The sequence below is a fragment of the Alligator mississippiensis genome, chromosome 5 (assembly GCF_030867095.1).
Source record: "Alligator mississippiensis isolate rAllMis1 chromosome 5, rAllMis1, whole genome shotgun sequence".
Taxonomy (NCBI): domain Eukaryota; kingdom Metazoa; phylum Chordata; order Crocodylia; family Alligatoridae; genus Alligator; species Alligator mississippiensis.
In genome coordinates, this window is record NC_081828.1 from 145,613,165 (window position 1) to 145,630,971 (window position 17,807).

Below are 17,807 nucleotides of genomic sequence, written 5' to 3' on the forward strand. Positions count from 1 at the left end.
GATGGGGTCTGTGGGGACCCCTCATGGTGCACAGCCCCTGCAGGTAGCAGCAGGCACTCAGGGCACTCCTGGCCTGCATGGATGCTGCTGCTTGGTGGTGCATGGCTCTGGCCTGAGCTGCAAATGGCAACAAGGAGCGCAGCCAGGCCAGCCCGCCTCTTGTGTGGAGCTCCCCACCGCGCACTCACACACCACCAGGGGAAGTCCTGTGAAATGAAGCCAGATGCCGTCACAGAAGCAGGGGACGCGCCTCCCTGCCAGTTCTGTGGAGTCCCAGCAGCTGTAGTGGTGGGGAAGGCAGCTGACTCAATCACATGGGGCTTCCACTTTGGGCACGATGAGTGCCAGGATCTGCACGTGTGCTGTGGGGAGCCCTGCATGATAGAAGCCGGCTGGCCTGGATGCACTCCTTGTTGCCATGTGCTGCTGGGCAGCAGTGCCCCCAGAGCCCCTGCCTGCTGCTGCTGGTGGTGGTGGGGACTGTGGGGAGGAGGGGGAAGAGGGAAGAGGGGTTCCCACGCTCTGCCCACCCAAGCTCTGTGCTCCCACTGTCCCCCCACCCCAGGGCACAGGCTCCGTTCTGCTGGCCTCAGCCCCATGCTCCCTGTCCCTGCTCAGCTGCAACCTGCTGCCCCCACTGCTTCCCTATCTGCTGCCCAGAGTAAGCACTGTAACAGGGAGATGAGGAAGAGCCACTGGAGGCCAGGAAAGTCAAGCAGGTCCCCTGGTGGCCGTAGTGGTGGCAGCACCAGCCCTGCCTGGAAGCTGCATGCTGGCTAGGCCAGGCCAGGCCCTTCTGCACACCAGGATGGGAGTAAGGCCTGCAGGCTTGGTTGGGGTACCATTAATTGGCGGGTGCGCACAGGCCACATGGAATTACCTGGCTGGTGGATCTGGCCCATGAGACAGATTTTGCCTGCCCCTGATTTAAACAGGCCAATTGATACATAAATTCTGCGTGGTAAATGAAAAGAGAAACCAACTAGAATGTTGGTTTTTACAAGATAATCTTTTTTGCCCTAAGTAGCTGTTTCTTTAGTTTTTATGTATAAAACTAGTTGGTAGTTGTATTGAAAACCTAACCTAAAAATCCATTTTTAGCAAAGAAGACCTACCTTGAAGTTGCTTTTACAGCATACTGAACACTTTCTTGCTGTATGTCTGACCTAAATTGAAAATACCTTGTGGTTTTAGAGTTAACTCTGGATTTGCAAGTGAATGTGTGAAGAAACAGTGCCTAATATGTAGTAGTGACTTTCCAAACAATGTTATGAATGATATATGCTTTCTTCATGTCGTATGTTTGTGGTTGTTAGTAGTTTATTCTAGGAAGAGTCTCTGCATATATTGGCTGCATTAAGATAGCAGTATGGCAGGAGGGTTTACAAGGGCATGCATGCCTTCCTGTAATCTAATCTCAGTAGACATGTTGCTTTCACATGATACAGTTTTGAAGGCCACTTCTATATGTGCAAAATCGGTAAAGAACTTGTCTGTCTGTCTGTCTGTCTCTCTCTCTAAAAGCAAAGATGATAAATATTAATGTCTGTGTAAATGATACGGCAAAGTACAGATTCAGAATGTTGTCTTGCTGTTTTTGTGGTTGCACTGTAGATTTTAAAATGGTCCGAGTTAAGTGGTGTTTTCTTAATTATCTATTTTTTGTAGTTGTTGTTGATTACTTGTACTTATTCACAAATGCCATGTTTAAGGAAAATCACACTTCTCATGCAGTTACAAAGAACAGCTCAGGACTGTATACGAAGTTAATAAAGAAGGATTATTTTCAGTTATACATGAGATGACACTTTCAAATATTGTATTGCTACCGTATCCTCTGCGGGCTAAGCTGAGAAGCAGAATTTAACTTGTGTTAGTTTGTGTTACTTCAGGTATTTCTTTTACTAATAACTTTTCTTTCTACTTCATATGATTGTGCTGGCATGATTTTAATTCTGCTGGGGTGATTTTTTTTCTCTTCATTAGTCATGTAAGCCCTGATCGTGCATCTTTAAAGTAAATGGGAGCATGATCAAGTCCATAGATAAGGAGGTATTTAACCCCTGCTTTGTGGACTTATTTGCAGCCATATCAAATTGCAAATTTGCATTTTTCTTCCATAGTCGTGCTTCTACGCAGTGTGGAATGTGCATTACTAATACAAGCACATAGTAAATAATAACTACATTTTATAAATTAATCTTTTCCACACAGCACTTCTTCTGGGAGTAGCTGACTAGAACAATATGAGAAAAATGATGACAGCACCCTATCATGTTGGTCAATGCATTTGTGGCATTCAGATCCCTGATAGCAGGTATACTGTGAAAAATGAATGGAACAGAACACTTAATATTTTTCCTTAAGTTAAATCCCTTTAATGATAACATTTTTTTAGATTTTAAACTTTTGCCTCACCTGTATCAGTAAATCAGTCCTCATTTTCAGAGAGATTTTTCTTATTATATAATGTTTTGACTCAACCTTTTAAACTTTTATCTTGCCTTTGTGTCTAGATAGCAACCTGTAACTTTTAGGCTTGTGTACAGAATGCTGCTATCTTAATAGTAATCAGATGTGGCCATGCGCTCTCATCTGGAAATGTTTTTTGGATCCTAAAGAATCAAGCACTCAATTTAGAATGGTCCTATTTATTTTTTAATCTGTAATTGATTTGCTCTGTCATATCACAGATAGATGTTCTTTTTGAACTTTCAGCACTATTCTGCTTTCCTTTATGCAGTATAACCACTTTTAATACAAGAACCTTTCCTTAATGTATAGCTTTTATGTAGAATTTCATTTGCCCTTCTTCCTTCTCATTTTAAATTTCAGCTGAAAACGTTTCCCCCCTATATGTGGCTTGTATATGCTCATAGTATTTAACATGGTAGGAAAGCTTTTAGCTTACGAAATAGCTGTATTAACTCTATTCCAAGACTAGGCCCCCCCCATATAATGAAAAGCCCCTCATGTTGGAATAGAGTATGAGGTGGTTGGGGTGAGGGGGCAGGTCTGTACTGAGGGTCTGGGTCCAACTTGGGACCTGGACCTAAGCTGCAGCTACTTCCTGTCCCCTCCTCTCCATGCTACTTAGCCTTGTGCCGGCTGTGACTTTGCCTGGCCCTGTAGCAGTGGTGGCAGGAGCAGCCCTAGTCTCAGCTCTGGGGTCTGCTCTGAGTTGTCACTGCTACTAGGTTGGGCTGGAGTTGGAGCTTTGTGCCCTAGGTTGGGGCAGAGCCTGCTGAAACACAGGTAAGCAACAGTAGGGCAGAGGTTGCAGGACAGGGGTTCTGAGGCTGTAGGACAGGGGCGGGCAATTATTTCAGGTGGAGCCCCCTACCGGCCAGGACCCTGTACTCCTGCTGCCCTGCTCTGGGTCCTACCGGCACTGGCTCGGGGACGCTGGTTTGGGCCCCATGCTTCCACGCCTGCTCACTCCCAGTGCCCCCCTCAGCCCTGTGGTACAGGTGGGGGCAGCACGTAGCCCCGACCCCACACTCGCCAGCAGGGAATGAGCTGGTGCTGAGTACGAGGGGAAAAGTGGCCCCTTCCCTGCCCCGTGGCTGGCGCTCCCTGCTGCAGCTGCTTGCAGCATGTGCAGGGCTGTCCTGAGCAGGGGGAGGGGCTGCTTTTCCCCATGCTCAGCAGTAGCTTGTTCCCTTCCCACGGTTCTCCCTCCCCCCCCCAACTTCTTATCTGAGTTTTCTGTGTTGGTGCAGGCACAAAGAGCCACATGGTCCCAGGTTATGCAGGGGCTTCTGGCTGGGGGGCCAGGACCGGGCGGGCCCTGCTGTTGCAGGAGCTCGCCGGGGCTTCCACTGGGTCCTACTGCCTCTGGCTCCTGTCATCTTTGATAGGAACCAAGGACAGATAAATATTAATTTTCTAAACTTTTTTAGGGGCCCCATGGGCCAGATAGAATGGTCTAGCAGGCCGGATCTGGCCCCTGGTCCATATTTTGCCCACCTCTGCTGTAGGAGTACAGGTGGAAGAGCAGAGGCTGCAGGGAGGGGGAAGATAGAGGGGACAGGTGCTGGAGGTTAGGCCTGGAGGGCAGGTAGTGCAAAGAGCAAGTGATAGTGGGGGGCAGGGCAGAAAGCCAACTATTTGACTTCTCCCTGTTGCCTGCTCCTCTCCCCCACTTCTTCCCCTACCCCCTTGCTACTGCTTTCCCCACTGAGGTAGTAGGGGGAATGAATTTAAGATGATCATCCAATAATTAGATTCTAGGCATGGAAAACTATAACTTTTTAATAAATCTTTCCTTTTCTAGAGTCTGATTATTGGAGGGGTCATCCTAAATTCAGGGTGGTCTTGGATTTAGGTAAATATGGTACTATAAAAAATGCATCTATTTGTTTTCACAACTTTCTAAAAGAACTTGGTATAGCTTGTAGGTTTACATATTAACATGTTAACTGGAAGGTCAAATTTAATTAAAGCTATAAATTTTGTAGTTTGTATGCAGCTGTAGAAACTTGCAGTGATCATCTGGATTCTTACAAGAAAGAACTTTTGATGAAGATAAACAGCAATTTAACATGGGAAATTTGAAATCTGATCTGGGTAATTTGAAATAATTAGTTCTAAACTCCTAAAGAATCAGTATAAGTTTCAGGGTTGGGAAATGGCGCCAACTCAAAAACCGTAATTAAGGTGTCTCAAATTGGCTGCTTTCTTTCTAAACCAGCTACCACATTGGTTGTGTATTTATGTAAGAAGTCTTTAAAGTAAAAATTTGACTTTTTACTCCATTTCTCTTTACTAGTACAGTTCTCCATGTATATTCTTAAATCCCTCTGTTTTACCTAGAGTTTATCTGAGTTTCCTATAACACACCTCTAGAAAGTCGAGACTTTTTTTTAAATGCATGTTCCTTTCTCTGTCAGTCTGTTCATCATTTGCTGAAGCCAAATCCCCGAAGTATAGAGGAAAAAGAGGGTGGAGGGGGAAGATATGGAAGCTTAAGTGGCTTGTAACTACCAAAAAATATGGTTTGCATTTCACCAGGTTCAAGAACGTTTTCATATGTTGAATGTAAAAAACACAGTTTAAGAGAAACCTGCTGTTGTGGGGTATTAAACGTAGTGGTGGAAGACCAGCTCATCCAAATAAGAAGTCAAACACACAGGGTGCGGAATCCAAGTTGTTTGTTACAAGAAGTATTGACCATCTGAGGATGTGCAACCATCACATCATGGTTTTGAAGTTCACCACAAGTTTGATCTTGGATTAACCTGTTAGGTAAACATAAGAAGAATTCAATCTCTTCTGGGAGGATTGAATGAGAAGGTGGAGCTTTTATTCTGTTTAAGCCAGGCGTTCTGTCTTTAAATGAGGGTATAAAGAAGATGCATGTTCTGTAGATACGTATTTCTCTGGCAGCCACTATTTTTCTTCAGGCTTCATGCTGTTACATTACCGTTGCATATTTATTAGTAGTAGAGATCTGAGCATAAATCACTTGTTTGCTGTTGTTTAACTCTGCTTGTTGTGGCGGTTGAGTGGTAGGCCGGGCTGTGGCCAGTAGCCCCGAAACGGCAGGCGGGTACTTTTGACCGATGGAGCGGAATTAGGCACTGAAGCGTATTGGTTGAACAAAGAGATTATTTACTTATGCCGTCGGTGTACACAGCGCAGGAAGAAGAACTGACTTAGGTTACAGTTGCAAACATGAGCTCTCCGAGTAAGACAAAATTACATGAATGGCTTATCGGGCCTGCAGGGCACGGGGGTACGTTGGGACGGTCGGCGACGGGGAGTCGGTGGGTGATCAGTCCTCCAAGTTCACTTCAAGATGTGCGCGGAGTTCTCCGACTTGGGTGGAAACTGCTTTAACTTTTATATGACTAACAAGCCAATCGCGAGTCACCAAATATGAATAATTTAGAACCGGCCAACGGTGGTGTGCATGTTTGCATAAAGTTGGCAGGAACTTTTTACTGCACCGGGGTTTTCTTCCGTAGCGGAAAATTCCACCGTGGCTAGAAATTCCACTGCATTATAGGCATCAAATCAGTGAAACCTTCCACTGTGACATAGGCACTCAACTACTGGGTTCTGACACTTGTAACAGGTCTGGAGGACAAGATTGGTTTGTTTTATTTCATTCGTGTGCTGCCCTTCGAACAAAGGCTCAGGGTGGCTTAAAATGACAGAATAACTTTTATTATTATGGAAACAGGAGCACAGCAAAAGAACAACAATTTTAAGGCTAGGAACAGACATTCAAAAAGCCTGAGCCTGAATTGATTCAATTTTTTGCAGGTTAATCTAACCTGGCTAGGCTAAATCACTTTGCAAGTACACAGACATGAAGGCACATGCCTGCAGTGGCTCAGGCTAGAAGCCTGGGGAGTGCTAGAGCAGCCTTCCCTTCCCTTCCCTTCCACACTGCTGATCTGAGGGGGGTGTGGCCAGGCCCGGCAGGATTAGGGAGGGGGTCCCCCCTCCTTGATAACAGAGCGCTTACCAGCTCTGTTATCAGCATTTATCACCTCATCAGAAAACAAACAGCCTCTCTCATTAGTTCAAATTCTTCTTAAAAAAGGAACAGAAGGACATTGCCAGCTGAGCTGTTGATAAGCCGACACTGCTGTCTGCCACAGCACGGTCCAAGACTGTAGCCAGCATGTGGTGTGCTAATTAATGCTGAGGTGTCCATGTAAGGTGGAGGGGACAGGGGATCCCCGCTTAGCAGGGCATGGTGAGGGGAGGGGGAGAGGAGGAGGAAGCCAGGCAGATGCTGCTGTGCCTACAAGTCTCTGCTGAACTGCAGCCAGGGCGCAGAGGGGAGGGGCCAGTTCTGCTGTGGAGGAGAGAGCTCTGCCCAGCCAAAGAGGATGTCGGGGGGAGTCTGATTTAATTTAAACCAGCAAGGGGTCTGGGACAGACATTGCATTAAACCGGTTTCAGCCAGGTTTCTCTCAAACCATTTTCAAACCAGTTTATGTGCATTGGACATCTATTCTGTAACAGGGTTAAACCGGTTTCTGTAATGTCTGTCCATAGCCTAAGGGAACTAGAATTAAGGCTGGCAAGCCAGTCAATTGACCAGTCAATGGACTGCATATATTTTTCCACCAGTCAAAGATTATAGCAATTTTACAAAAAAGAACTATACTCCTTTTTGGAAGTTTTCTTGACAGAACTACTTTTTAAAATTTGTTTTTTGACACATTTCTTAATGGAAAATTAGTGCTTTGTTCTGTGTATTATTTGTACCTATTGGCATTTTTTTATATTTCACCAGTCAGCCAATTGATTGAACTTTGGTCAAATACCCAACCCAAATTAAAATATCTATATAAAGTAGAGATCCTAATTTAAACAATACCTCAATCTCATTTTGTATGCTTAAACACCGGCCCAAATAGGAAGGTCTCATACCCTTCAGAAAGATGTCCAGGTGTGGGCTCTGGGCGGAGTCCAGGGAGGGAATTCCAAAGCCAAGGATAAGATGGTAAGGTCAAGAAACTATCTACAGTTGTGCCTTTAAGCCACTTTTCACAAGATAATCACACAGTTTTGGGAAATTCAGGGTAAATTATTAGTGTATAAAAAGCCTTGATCTGGCATCATGTGTTACAAACATGAATTGCAGAGACTTTTAGTTCTTAACTACTCCTCACTTTGTGTTAGAGAAGCCCTCAAAGGAAGTCTCTCTAAATCTGTGGAGCTTCAGATATTTACTTGTCTTCAAGTTGAATGTTAATTCCTAGAATTTTCCATTAATCAGCATCCATGATCTTTTTAATAGACTTCTATCACTGAATACAAACTGCTACTTGGCTAAAGGTCTTGCATCCCTGTATTTTAACAGTTTATTTCTTGATAAGGCTCAATTTGGAGCAGTGGTTCTCAACCTGTATTGGTTCGAGGCACCCTTTGTTTGATTGGAGACACCTCTCTAACTTGTTTTTTTTTGTGAATTGAATAGCACCCCATTTCAAAACAAAATTAATTTGTATTACAGTGCTTGCCTCCTGCTCGGCAGTGGAGGTATAGCAGCAGCAGATGGGGATGAGCCTCAGCCCATGCTTCTCTCCTCACACGGTGGCACCTCCTCATGTCAGCACCCTGGTTGAGAACCACTGGTCTAGAGCAGTGGTTCCCAGTCTTTACAGATCCATAACCTGTTTTTTGTTTGGTTGGTTTGTTTTTTTTAAATACAGCTTCCATAGGATTCATGATTTAGAGCCTCGTAAAACAGAATTTGGGAAATCTGAAGTTTACTTTTAGTTTTATAAAGATAAATTTTATTCGGGTTTCTTTCAGTAAAGCTACCTGTCAATTATAAACAAGATACAGCAAATCTGTTTAAAGAGTCCATGGCCTACAAGTTATCTGTGACCTTCTAACCTTCCTTATTTAAATATGTGGTTGTTAACTAAAATGGGGATCTGAAGTTAGCTGCGTTCACTTTGTTCTCCTTTCAGGATAGCTGGTGTCTAGTTTTGATTTCACTGGAGAAATGTATGTGTTGTAAAATGCCCGTGTATGAAATGCCTAGGTAAAATTGTTTCAGTAGACTTAAAGCAAAAAGAAACTTTTTTTTTTTTTTTTTTTTGTATTTAGGTGAATTTTGGGTTTTCACTGATGTATAATTCACCTAGTTTGAATCACTGATGCTTCCTGTCGATCATAGAATACTTTCTGTTGAGTAGGAAATATTTTAATTTTTCTTGTCTGAAAATGGAAGGCTGTTTTTGCAAACACCAACTTTTTCACAGTCCAGCTCATACGCGGAGGATCCTATTTCATTTCTGTATCAGAAAATGGTTGTAAAGCAGCTTCTGGAGCAAAAAAAAAAAAAAAAAAAAAGATTGGCTGTCCTGAAATAATGTGTGTACAACGTAATCTGTGCTGTAATGTATATTATTGGAAATAGCTATGTTATGATGGGTTTTAATTATTTCTTATATTTTAAACAATTCTCATATTTTGTGTTTCTTAGGGTCATGATGAAGAAGCTGTTGTGGATATGGGCAAAACCAGCTCTACTGTCAACACAAACTTTGAGAAAGAAGAACTAGAGAGTAAGTATTTTTATGCCCCTATCGTAGAATGAAAAGGGGCCTATTTCTCTTTCTGTGCAGCACATAGCGCTCATTAACAGTAATTAAAGTTTTACATGATTGATTGCAACATAAAATTTTATGAACAAAGCCACTATGCCTAATGATTTTTTTTATAGCCTTTATACTTTGTTTAGTATGCTGATTAGTGCTCATCTCTGGTTGGAAATCTTCCTGTGCAATTGCCATTCTAAAAAATCACTTAAAAAATTGCTCTTTGAGAAAAGTCTTAATCTAGAAAATGTAATGAGTTTTTAAACTTTTCCAGTTAGGGCCTAGAGCCTGAAAAATAATCCAACTGTAATTGTTCCTGGTAAGAGAGATTTTCCTAGGCGAGTGCTACAGAATCTAAGCTACCTTTTTTATGGGAAAAGTGAGGGATGAACTCTTGTGACTGTAAATATATCCTTAAAATATGGATTGTGAAAAATGGAGGAGGGCTCTCTTTGCATACTGCTTATAAACTTCTTACTCTACAGGCCAGTGAGAAAGTATGCCATTCTTCATTGCTGCTGTGTATGGAGCTTTGCCCCTCAGCAAAACTGGCCAAAATTTGGGTCAGTTTTAGGGCCCCTCGACATGTTCAGGTAAAGGTGTGATGGCATCCGTGTGATCCATGCAATCATGCCTCCTGCTGTGCCACAATGTCCAACTCGGATTAACAGATTAATGTTACTGAAGAAATAACAGTAGAAGTGACGCAGGAAAATAATGCAAATTGCACATAGATACACAAAATTTTCTGTTTGTAGTTTATTAAGTTAGAAGAAAAAAAAGTTGAAACACATTTAAAGGTAGAAGACCATGAAATGCATAAAAAATGGTTGGTTTTGTTTAGTGACCATATCAGATTACAAAATAGTCATAAAGGCAGCTCAGTCTGAAACGATACACAAGACCACTTACCTTTTCTCCCATTCAGGTTCCATTTTTAGGTCTATTATAGACCCCTTCTGTGTTTATCTACAGAAATGTGGTTAATACTCAATTTGGTTAATCTGCAAAATGGGAATAATGCTCCACCTCAGAGCATCCTGAGATTTAGTTTGTGTGGTACTTTAAGAACTTAATAATAGTGGGTTACCATTTGGTAGAAAATAAGTTTTTGTTTGTTTTAGTTTCTGTCTCCGTTCCACATTTCTAAAATGCATCTTTTTGCTTAGTTTTGTTACAACATTCTTCTTTTTAAATGAATTGTCTTTGAGCAAGCACTTGCATTAATAATGCGATGGGATAGGCCCACAAATAAGTTACTATTATTACTTATTCAGTTCATTACATATAGGCCTGCCTTCTGAAAACATATTTTTGTGGACTTTTCAATAGATACCAGTTGGTTTTACTTGAAACATAAGTGAACTTGCAGTGTGCTATCAGCATTCATATCCCTAATTTTATTACAGTAATTTTGTTGAGCTAAATGTGGTGTGGAGTAAGAAACGTGAAAGGTTAAATGACTAATGTTTAACTGACAAGTGCAGTGATAACTAGTTAGCTTACTGATTTATCTTTTAATTCTGTGTGGGTGCAGTCTGACAGGGAAGGGAGGGAAGGAAAGATGTGTGATGCCCTAGCAGGAATTGGCAGAGAAGGCAGGAGGGAGGGAGGAGCAAGGAGGAGGGAACAGGGAGAGACGAGGGAACTAGTACCCATAGCCTAAAAGGAAAACAGCAAGCAGCTTAATGACCATCCAGTTTTCTGTTTTAAAAAAATCCACAATTTTCAGTTTAAAAAATATATAGTGGTGTTTCATATAAATCATGGGAAAATGTGGATTTGGGGTTCCTTTAGGGCTTTTTTTAAATTGGAGAAAACCAGGATCCCTGCTAATGACTTTCCAATTAAGTGGGTGGCTGTTGGTTCACAGGTGATCCCTGCCTCCCAGCACAGGGTTTCACATGGGTTGTGCTATCTGTCTGGGCCTGCCTCTTCCCCCTCTCCCCACAGTCAAAGGGCTTTGGAGCAATTCTCAGCAGCAGCTGTCCCCCAGCTGCTGCATTATTGGTTAATCATTTAACCAATCTAATTAGAGGAAGTTAAATGAATATATTTACAACTATATTTGCATTTCATAAGGGGTATGGAAAGGTGTAGGATGGGGTTGCCAACCCCCAGCATACATGTCAGAGCATGGCATGTGAGGTCATTCAACTCAGCACACCACAGCCAGCCTGGGCTTTGGGCAGCTGCCTCTGGCCACTGAGCCAGGGCTGCTTTCAGCAAATGGCAGGGAGGCTGCAAGCCCTGCTGTGAACAGCCCGAGCTCCATGGCAGACAGCAGCTGCCCAGAGCCCGGGCTGGCTGTAGCAGGCAGCTGGGAGGCTGCAACCAGTGCACCAGGGCCTGGAGGCCCAGCCCAGCTCCATGGCTGGGGATGGCTGCACGCATGCCTTGGTGCATAGCAGGGAAGGGGCCAGGGCAGCATCCACCACAAGCAACAAGCCAAGCTGGAGCTCCATAGACTTTGGTGTAGCTGTTTGCGGCCTCTCTGCTGCTTGCTGTGAGCACTGTATGGCAGGGGCCTATCTAGAGCCCTGACTGGCTGTGGCAGGTGGCCAGGAGGCTGCAAGCTGCTGCACCAAGGTCTGCAGAGCTCCCATCTAGCTTGTTGCTGGTGGCTGGTGCACATATGCCTCTTGGCAGACAGTGGGGGATGGGCTGGGGTTGTGCTGCCCTGACCCCTTCCCTGCCATGTGCCCCAAGGTGCATGTAGCTGCCTCTGGCCACAGAACTGGGTTAGGAGTCTGGACATTGGTGCAGCTGTATGCAGCTTCCTTGCTGCAGTATAACCCTGGTTTTTCCCTCACCATCTGTCCAGAGGTGCGTGTACACCTGCTGCCAGCAGTGAGGATTGGGTCCCTTGCAGTTCCTCTGCTGTATGCCCCTGGCACACCAAGTTGTGGTATGGGTTGAGGTTGGGATGTGTTTGGCAGTCTGGCCAAAAAAGTTGCCAGCCCCTTTTGTAGGAAACAGTGTGGTGGTAGTACTCCTAGAAAGTATCAGTTATTAGAATATATTGATTTGCGATGCTGGGGAAACCTTTTCCTACAGATCTGATAAATAATCCAAGTACAGCGTATTCTCCAGGTAAATGTTTTAAAGCCTCTAGCTATTTCTCTGTTTCCCCTGTGCTAATGTTTATTGTTCATACTTGGCTTCTCAAAAATTATGTTCTAGGATTTTGAAACATAACCGGAAATGCGTTTAATTCTTATTAACTTAATAATACATAATATACCTACTGTAGTATAGCATTCAGCTTCATTCATTTTTTTATCCAGATGTATGCACATCATTGCTAGCACTTCCGAAACTCTTATCTTGATACTTAAGCACTTGTAGAGCCTATGTGTAATAATGTCAGTGGAGCTGATACTATAGTATCAAAACTGTCTTCTGTGTCTGTTTTTGAGAGCTTTTGGTAGGTCAGACTTCTATGCTGCTTGATACTGAAGATGCTAATGGAAAGAAAATAGAAGGATAAATCTTGTGTTTTGTGGAGCCAGGAATGGAAAATAGGGAATCTAGTCTGAGTTTGAAAAAACTTTCATGTCCAGTAGGGGTACTGTTCATTTTAGAAACTCAACTGCAGTTCCAGAAGTGGAAATGTGAATGTAAATGGGACAGAGATATTTTACATCTGTCTAGTTAAGTGCAAACTAGTTTTATATAACACAGTGGCAAAAAGAACAGTCAAATTGTGTGTATGACAGTTGAGAAGACTGTGTGTGTATTACAGTGCACTGCTCTCAATTGAAGTTATTGGGCACTGCCATAAAGTAATACCTAACTTTTTCTGTGGAAGCAGTAAGATGAGGAGTGAAATTTTCAGAAGCACCTTGTTCTTAGCTTCCTAACTATCTGATACCATAAATAGGGATAATAACCGTAAGTGAGGTGAAAGTTCTCATCAACTTTCTGTTGAGAACAACGTTTAAGCAGATCTTAAACTGCTGATGTGGCTTTGATAGCCAGCGTTAACCAGGGATCCTGGTTTTCTCTGACTTAAAAATTATATATATATATATATATATATATATATATATATTTTTTTTTAATTTAAAATCCCTATTTGGAGGGGTGTCTTGAATTTATCTCCCCAAAGCAGTGGGGCTAGACCCCCCCACCCTTCTTTTGCTCCCTCATCTCTAGCTGCCATTTGCTGTTTGCTTCCCCCCCCTCCCACCTGTTTCTGGCTGCCCGCTGCCATTGTCACTTCCCTCCTTTTCTTCTTCCGCCTTCTCCCAACCCTGCCCAGTGCCTGCCTCTTCTCCTTTTCCCCTCCTTCCTGCTGCTTACTGTCTGGATGGCAACTCCAGCCATGACTGGATTGGGGCTGGAGGTAGAACCAAACCTGCAGGTACGCAGCTGAGGGAGGGGGGTAGGGGGGCAAGTGTCTGGGTGAGGGCAGGTGGTGGGTGGGGGAGGGCAAGCTGTGTGGTTTTGCCTGTGCTCCACCTAAGTTGCACACCATGGGTTTTCCCTATGTGCTTTCCCCCTGCCCCACCCCAACCATCCTTCCCTGCCATGTGTTCCACCCTGGCCCACACATAGCTGGTGGCTCAGCTCCAGCATCTGCGCTGAATTTGGAGCCAAAGCCAGAGCTGAACCACTGCCTGCCCCAGGCTGGTACTTGGATCCAGGATGAGGCTTCGCCCTCCCCCCCCCCCCCCGGTGATTGAGGTGGGGAGACCTCATCTTGAATTTGAGTAAGTGTAGTATATTGTTGCAATTTAAACAGCAAATTCTTGGCTTGGTTTTTACCTTGAGTTGCAGGCATTTTTATATAGAATAATAATATTTTTATTCTACAATCTTTAAAATGACCCAGTTCAACTAAAAAGGCAAAGATTCGAGATTTGCATTTGTTTAATAGTAGTCTGGTTCCAGATACAACCTCAGTAAAGAGTCTTTTGTTTCTAACGTAGTTTTCCATGGCATAAATCCAAGAAGCAGATTGCACATTTAAAGAAGGTTCAGTAGCTATTTTATTCTCAGACTTCCCTTTGCAATGTTATTGTAAGTTGGGTTAATATTTTAAGTGACACATTGTCTTGGGTATGTTGATCTTTTAAACTCTTAACTTTTTGTTTAATTGTAATAGATAATTTTCTGTATCTGAGTCCCTCTTCTTGCCAGCTGTTTTTTCCATTTTCACTTTTCCCCCTGGAAGTTGTTTATATAGGTAGGGTAAAGACTTGTGAAGTAACTGTAACAATTTTGGCAACTTTAGTAATGTGTTTTCTCAGTACCAAATGGAAATAGCATTTATGATACTGAAATGCAAACTTCTGGATATAGGTAGAACTTATACTGCTGTAAGCGGTAATAGAATCCTTTGCTGATTTTTAGGAATCTTTTAGCCTGTAAAAGTTTACCATTTTTAATATTCTATCTTGAGATGCATTTAATTTGCAGCAGTTATTTAAGAAAAGCACAGCCTTTTAAATGGTATGTCATAAATTGCCCTAAATTCTCCATAGAGAACAAATTGTACAGAACAGTGTAAACTGAAGTAAAGAAACAGCTTGTTGTAGTCATTTATGACCTTTTTAAGTAAAAGGGTGGTATAGGGACATGACATGAGAGGGACATAAAATGTTAATATTATAGTGCCGAGTTTGTGATGGGCAGCATAGGGTGTTTCACAGGATTGTCAAACAGTAAGTCTTTGAAGTCTTCAGTCTCAAAAAAGGGTCCAGAAGAAGCAACCCCTTGTAACAAAAGCGGAGTTGAAGTATGACACTCTTTCTTAAGAACACTTTTTGTAAGGAATCGGCAGAAGATACGCTGAAGGGTCAGAGTCCCTTTTCTTTTTTTTGTATTAAGGTTGTAGTTCTTGCTAGTGTGCGCTCACATGTGCTCTTGCTCTCCTGTCAGTTTGATGTTCGTGTCTAGTAGTTTTTTTCCTTTTTGGAAGGGGAAGGGGGGAGCCTTTATTGCTTGTAAAAAATAAAAGTTTGCAAATACAATGTTGTGAATGGGTTGTATGTGCACCCCCTTGTTTTTTAAACACTATATATTCTGGATTGGGCCCCCTCTACATGTTGCACTTAAGGTGCGATTAACTGGTTAATCATGCCTTAAGTTGTGACCCAGCTACATGTTCAACCAATTCATGGCTTGATAAAATAAGCAATAAGCTCTGATGGTATTACACATTTTTTGTGTGATAACTTTGTAGCTTGTTCTAATCACGCCATTAATTGAAGTGGCCAAGTGCTCCCCTGTGGCTGGGAGCCCCATCAACTGAGGGATGCACCACTGACTGCCAGCCCTGCAGCAGGCCAGGCTTGCATTGCACCTTTTACCTGCACAATGGAGGTAGAGGAGCCCCCAGTATTCCAGATCCTACATCTTGCCCTTTCAAAATTTTTCCACAATTCTTTAATTTGTGAACAAGAATTTTTAAAATCTTAGTCTGATTTCTGCCCCATATTTTGACTGGTGTGTGGCTCTCTTTCACCCCAACAGAACTAAGCTCTGGTAGACCTGCTTTCTCTTTCAAGACTAACAAAGGTGGCAGGCTTCAGTAGAATCTGCTCCTTCAGCAGGATAATTGGGCCCAGCCATCTGATGTAAGATATGGGGGACAGACAAATTTCTTTTCCAAAAGATGCCAAGTGTTGGCTCTTCTCACAGATGAAATGTTGGTTCCGGCCTGAGCCCCAAGCATTAGGTGGGAGCTACCAGGCCAGAACCCCCATGACTTGTATCACTGGCATCAGATTCTTTCTACTAACCATAAATGTTGGATGTAATTACTGATGATATCGCCTCCTACCATGTTGTTGACCAGCTATTATATCAGTGCTTAATGTCTACAAAAATGACTCGTCATTCTAATTAATTTTGTGGAAATTGACTTGTTTCTGTCTTACTGTAGTAACTGTTCTGATTTTTGAAGCTTCTGTATTGCCTCTGATTGATTAATACTTCTTTTAAGCAAGTATAGCAAGAAGAACAGGCTTTCCAGTGAAACTACTGTCAGGTATATAACATGTAAAATAAAGTCAATTTCATTATGTAGTTAAATGCGTTTTGTATTTCTATTGTATTTAAATATATAATCAAACACAAGTACAGAATACCAAATTATTTGGAGCAAAGTAAACATCTCCAACATACTGGGAATAATTAGGTACAGCAAGTAATTTCAGAATGGTGTATAGAAGATTGGGAAGATCCAAGGTGGGGGTGAGCAAAATAGATCCTGTAAGCCATATCCAGCCCACCTGTTGATCCTGTCTGGCTTGTTGTCTGCTGCCGGGAGCCTGATGAGGGAGGGCTATGCCCTGCGCTGCTCCATTTCGCTGCAGCTGGGTCTGGGCTGGGTGTCACAGGCCAGCTGGGCACTGTGAGTGTATCAATTTTGGATCGAGGAGGCAAAGTTGGGAGTGGAATAAAGGCAAATTTTATTATAGGTTACACCCCCCCCCCCCCCCCCCCCAGTTAACAGAAAGATAAATGCGATAAGCAGATAAGGCAATACAAAAGAGCTAATAGTAAAATAATAACAACAGATAATAACAGATGGCTAGATAGATTAATCCGTCACAGGCCAACTGGGCACTGTGAGGGTATTAGCCACACTGGAGTGTTCAAAACAACAAATAGACAGACATGGGTTGGCAACTTATCGATAGTCTCTCAATGCCAGGTGCGCGCCAAGTGGTTCCAGCGAAGTCAGGCGTCCCTGAAGATCAACGCTGTCAGAGGGCTTACCGGAGAAGGGCCCTTGCTCAGGATCCGATCCTCACTCACACCGGGAGTCCGGGGTCCAGGCGTGGGACAGAAATGACCGTTCTGTTCCCTCCTTCCTGCTGGTTACCTGATGCATGTGTTTTTTATACCTAGTTTTATGCTAATCTGTTGGCTTCAGGGCCACTCACAATCTTGCCCTATAGCTGTTACCCTATGGGATTGAAAGGTGTCAAAATCATCACAAAAGGTTACTACCCAGACTCAGGTTTATCCAATAAGCAAATTATGATGCAGCACATTTAGGTTTGAAATTGACATTGCTCTGCCTAAATCCCAACCCCTTTTAGGCTTCAGTTGAATATGCTTTCTTGGGATACCTCTTCCTGGAATGTGTTTGGGTGTGCCTAGCAGTTAGATCTAGGTTTTATCGCTAAGGCTGAACCCTGAGCAAAAAACAGGCCAACTAATCTCACAGCTACAGCTTTGCCTCTGGGGCCCAGTCAGTTCCATGAACAGTTAATTTATCAGTTTGGTTAAACTTATGACAGACAAGTTACATTTGCAAACTTACAAGCTTATATTAACTAATATTACCCATTTAGGCAAAACACGAAACGCCTCCAAGAAGCACACATTATTGTTTATTAATCCCTCTGATTCTGGCTGTCACAGCTGGGGTGCCTAGACTCCTCCACCCACCCCTCCTACCTCTGCCCAGCTTCTTGTTGGTGCTGCACAGTCCTGGCATTGCAGTTGCCAGCAGCCAGGCCCGCAGAGGATGCGGTGCAATGTAGCACACTGAGTAGCTGTCCCACGTGCCAGCCCCATATTCCCTCCTTAGGCTTGTGACAGCGGCTGGCAGGCCAGATACAATCAGTTATCCTCATTTCTCCCCCTCCCCTTCAACTCACCTCGAGCCCAAATAATTGCCCTCCCCTGATCTAAGCGAATCTAAAACAAATTGTAGTTTCAAGGCACATTTGGCTCTCCTTAGTTATCATTTGCAACTGCAGTATTTGTTAT

The 17,807-nt window shown here is 43.2% G+C and overlaps 1 protein-coding gene across 2 annotated transcripts in view; it reads left to right on the forward strand.

Annotated features, from left to right (window-relative positions):
• Positions 1-17,807, forward strand: part of SLC4A7 (solute carrier family 4 member 7) — a 158,310-nt gene that overhangs the window by 60,498 nt on the left and 80,005 nt on the right. For both annotated transcript variants that reach the window (XM_006261748.4, XM_019497966.2), the window contains exon 2: positions 8,960-9,041. In XM_006261748.4, coding sequence (XP_006261810.2) covers positions 8,960-9,041 — 82 coding nt within the window. The remainder of the gene's footprint in view (positions 1-8,959; positions 9,042-17,807) is intronic.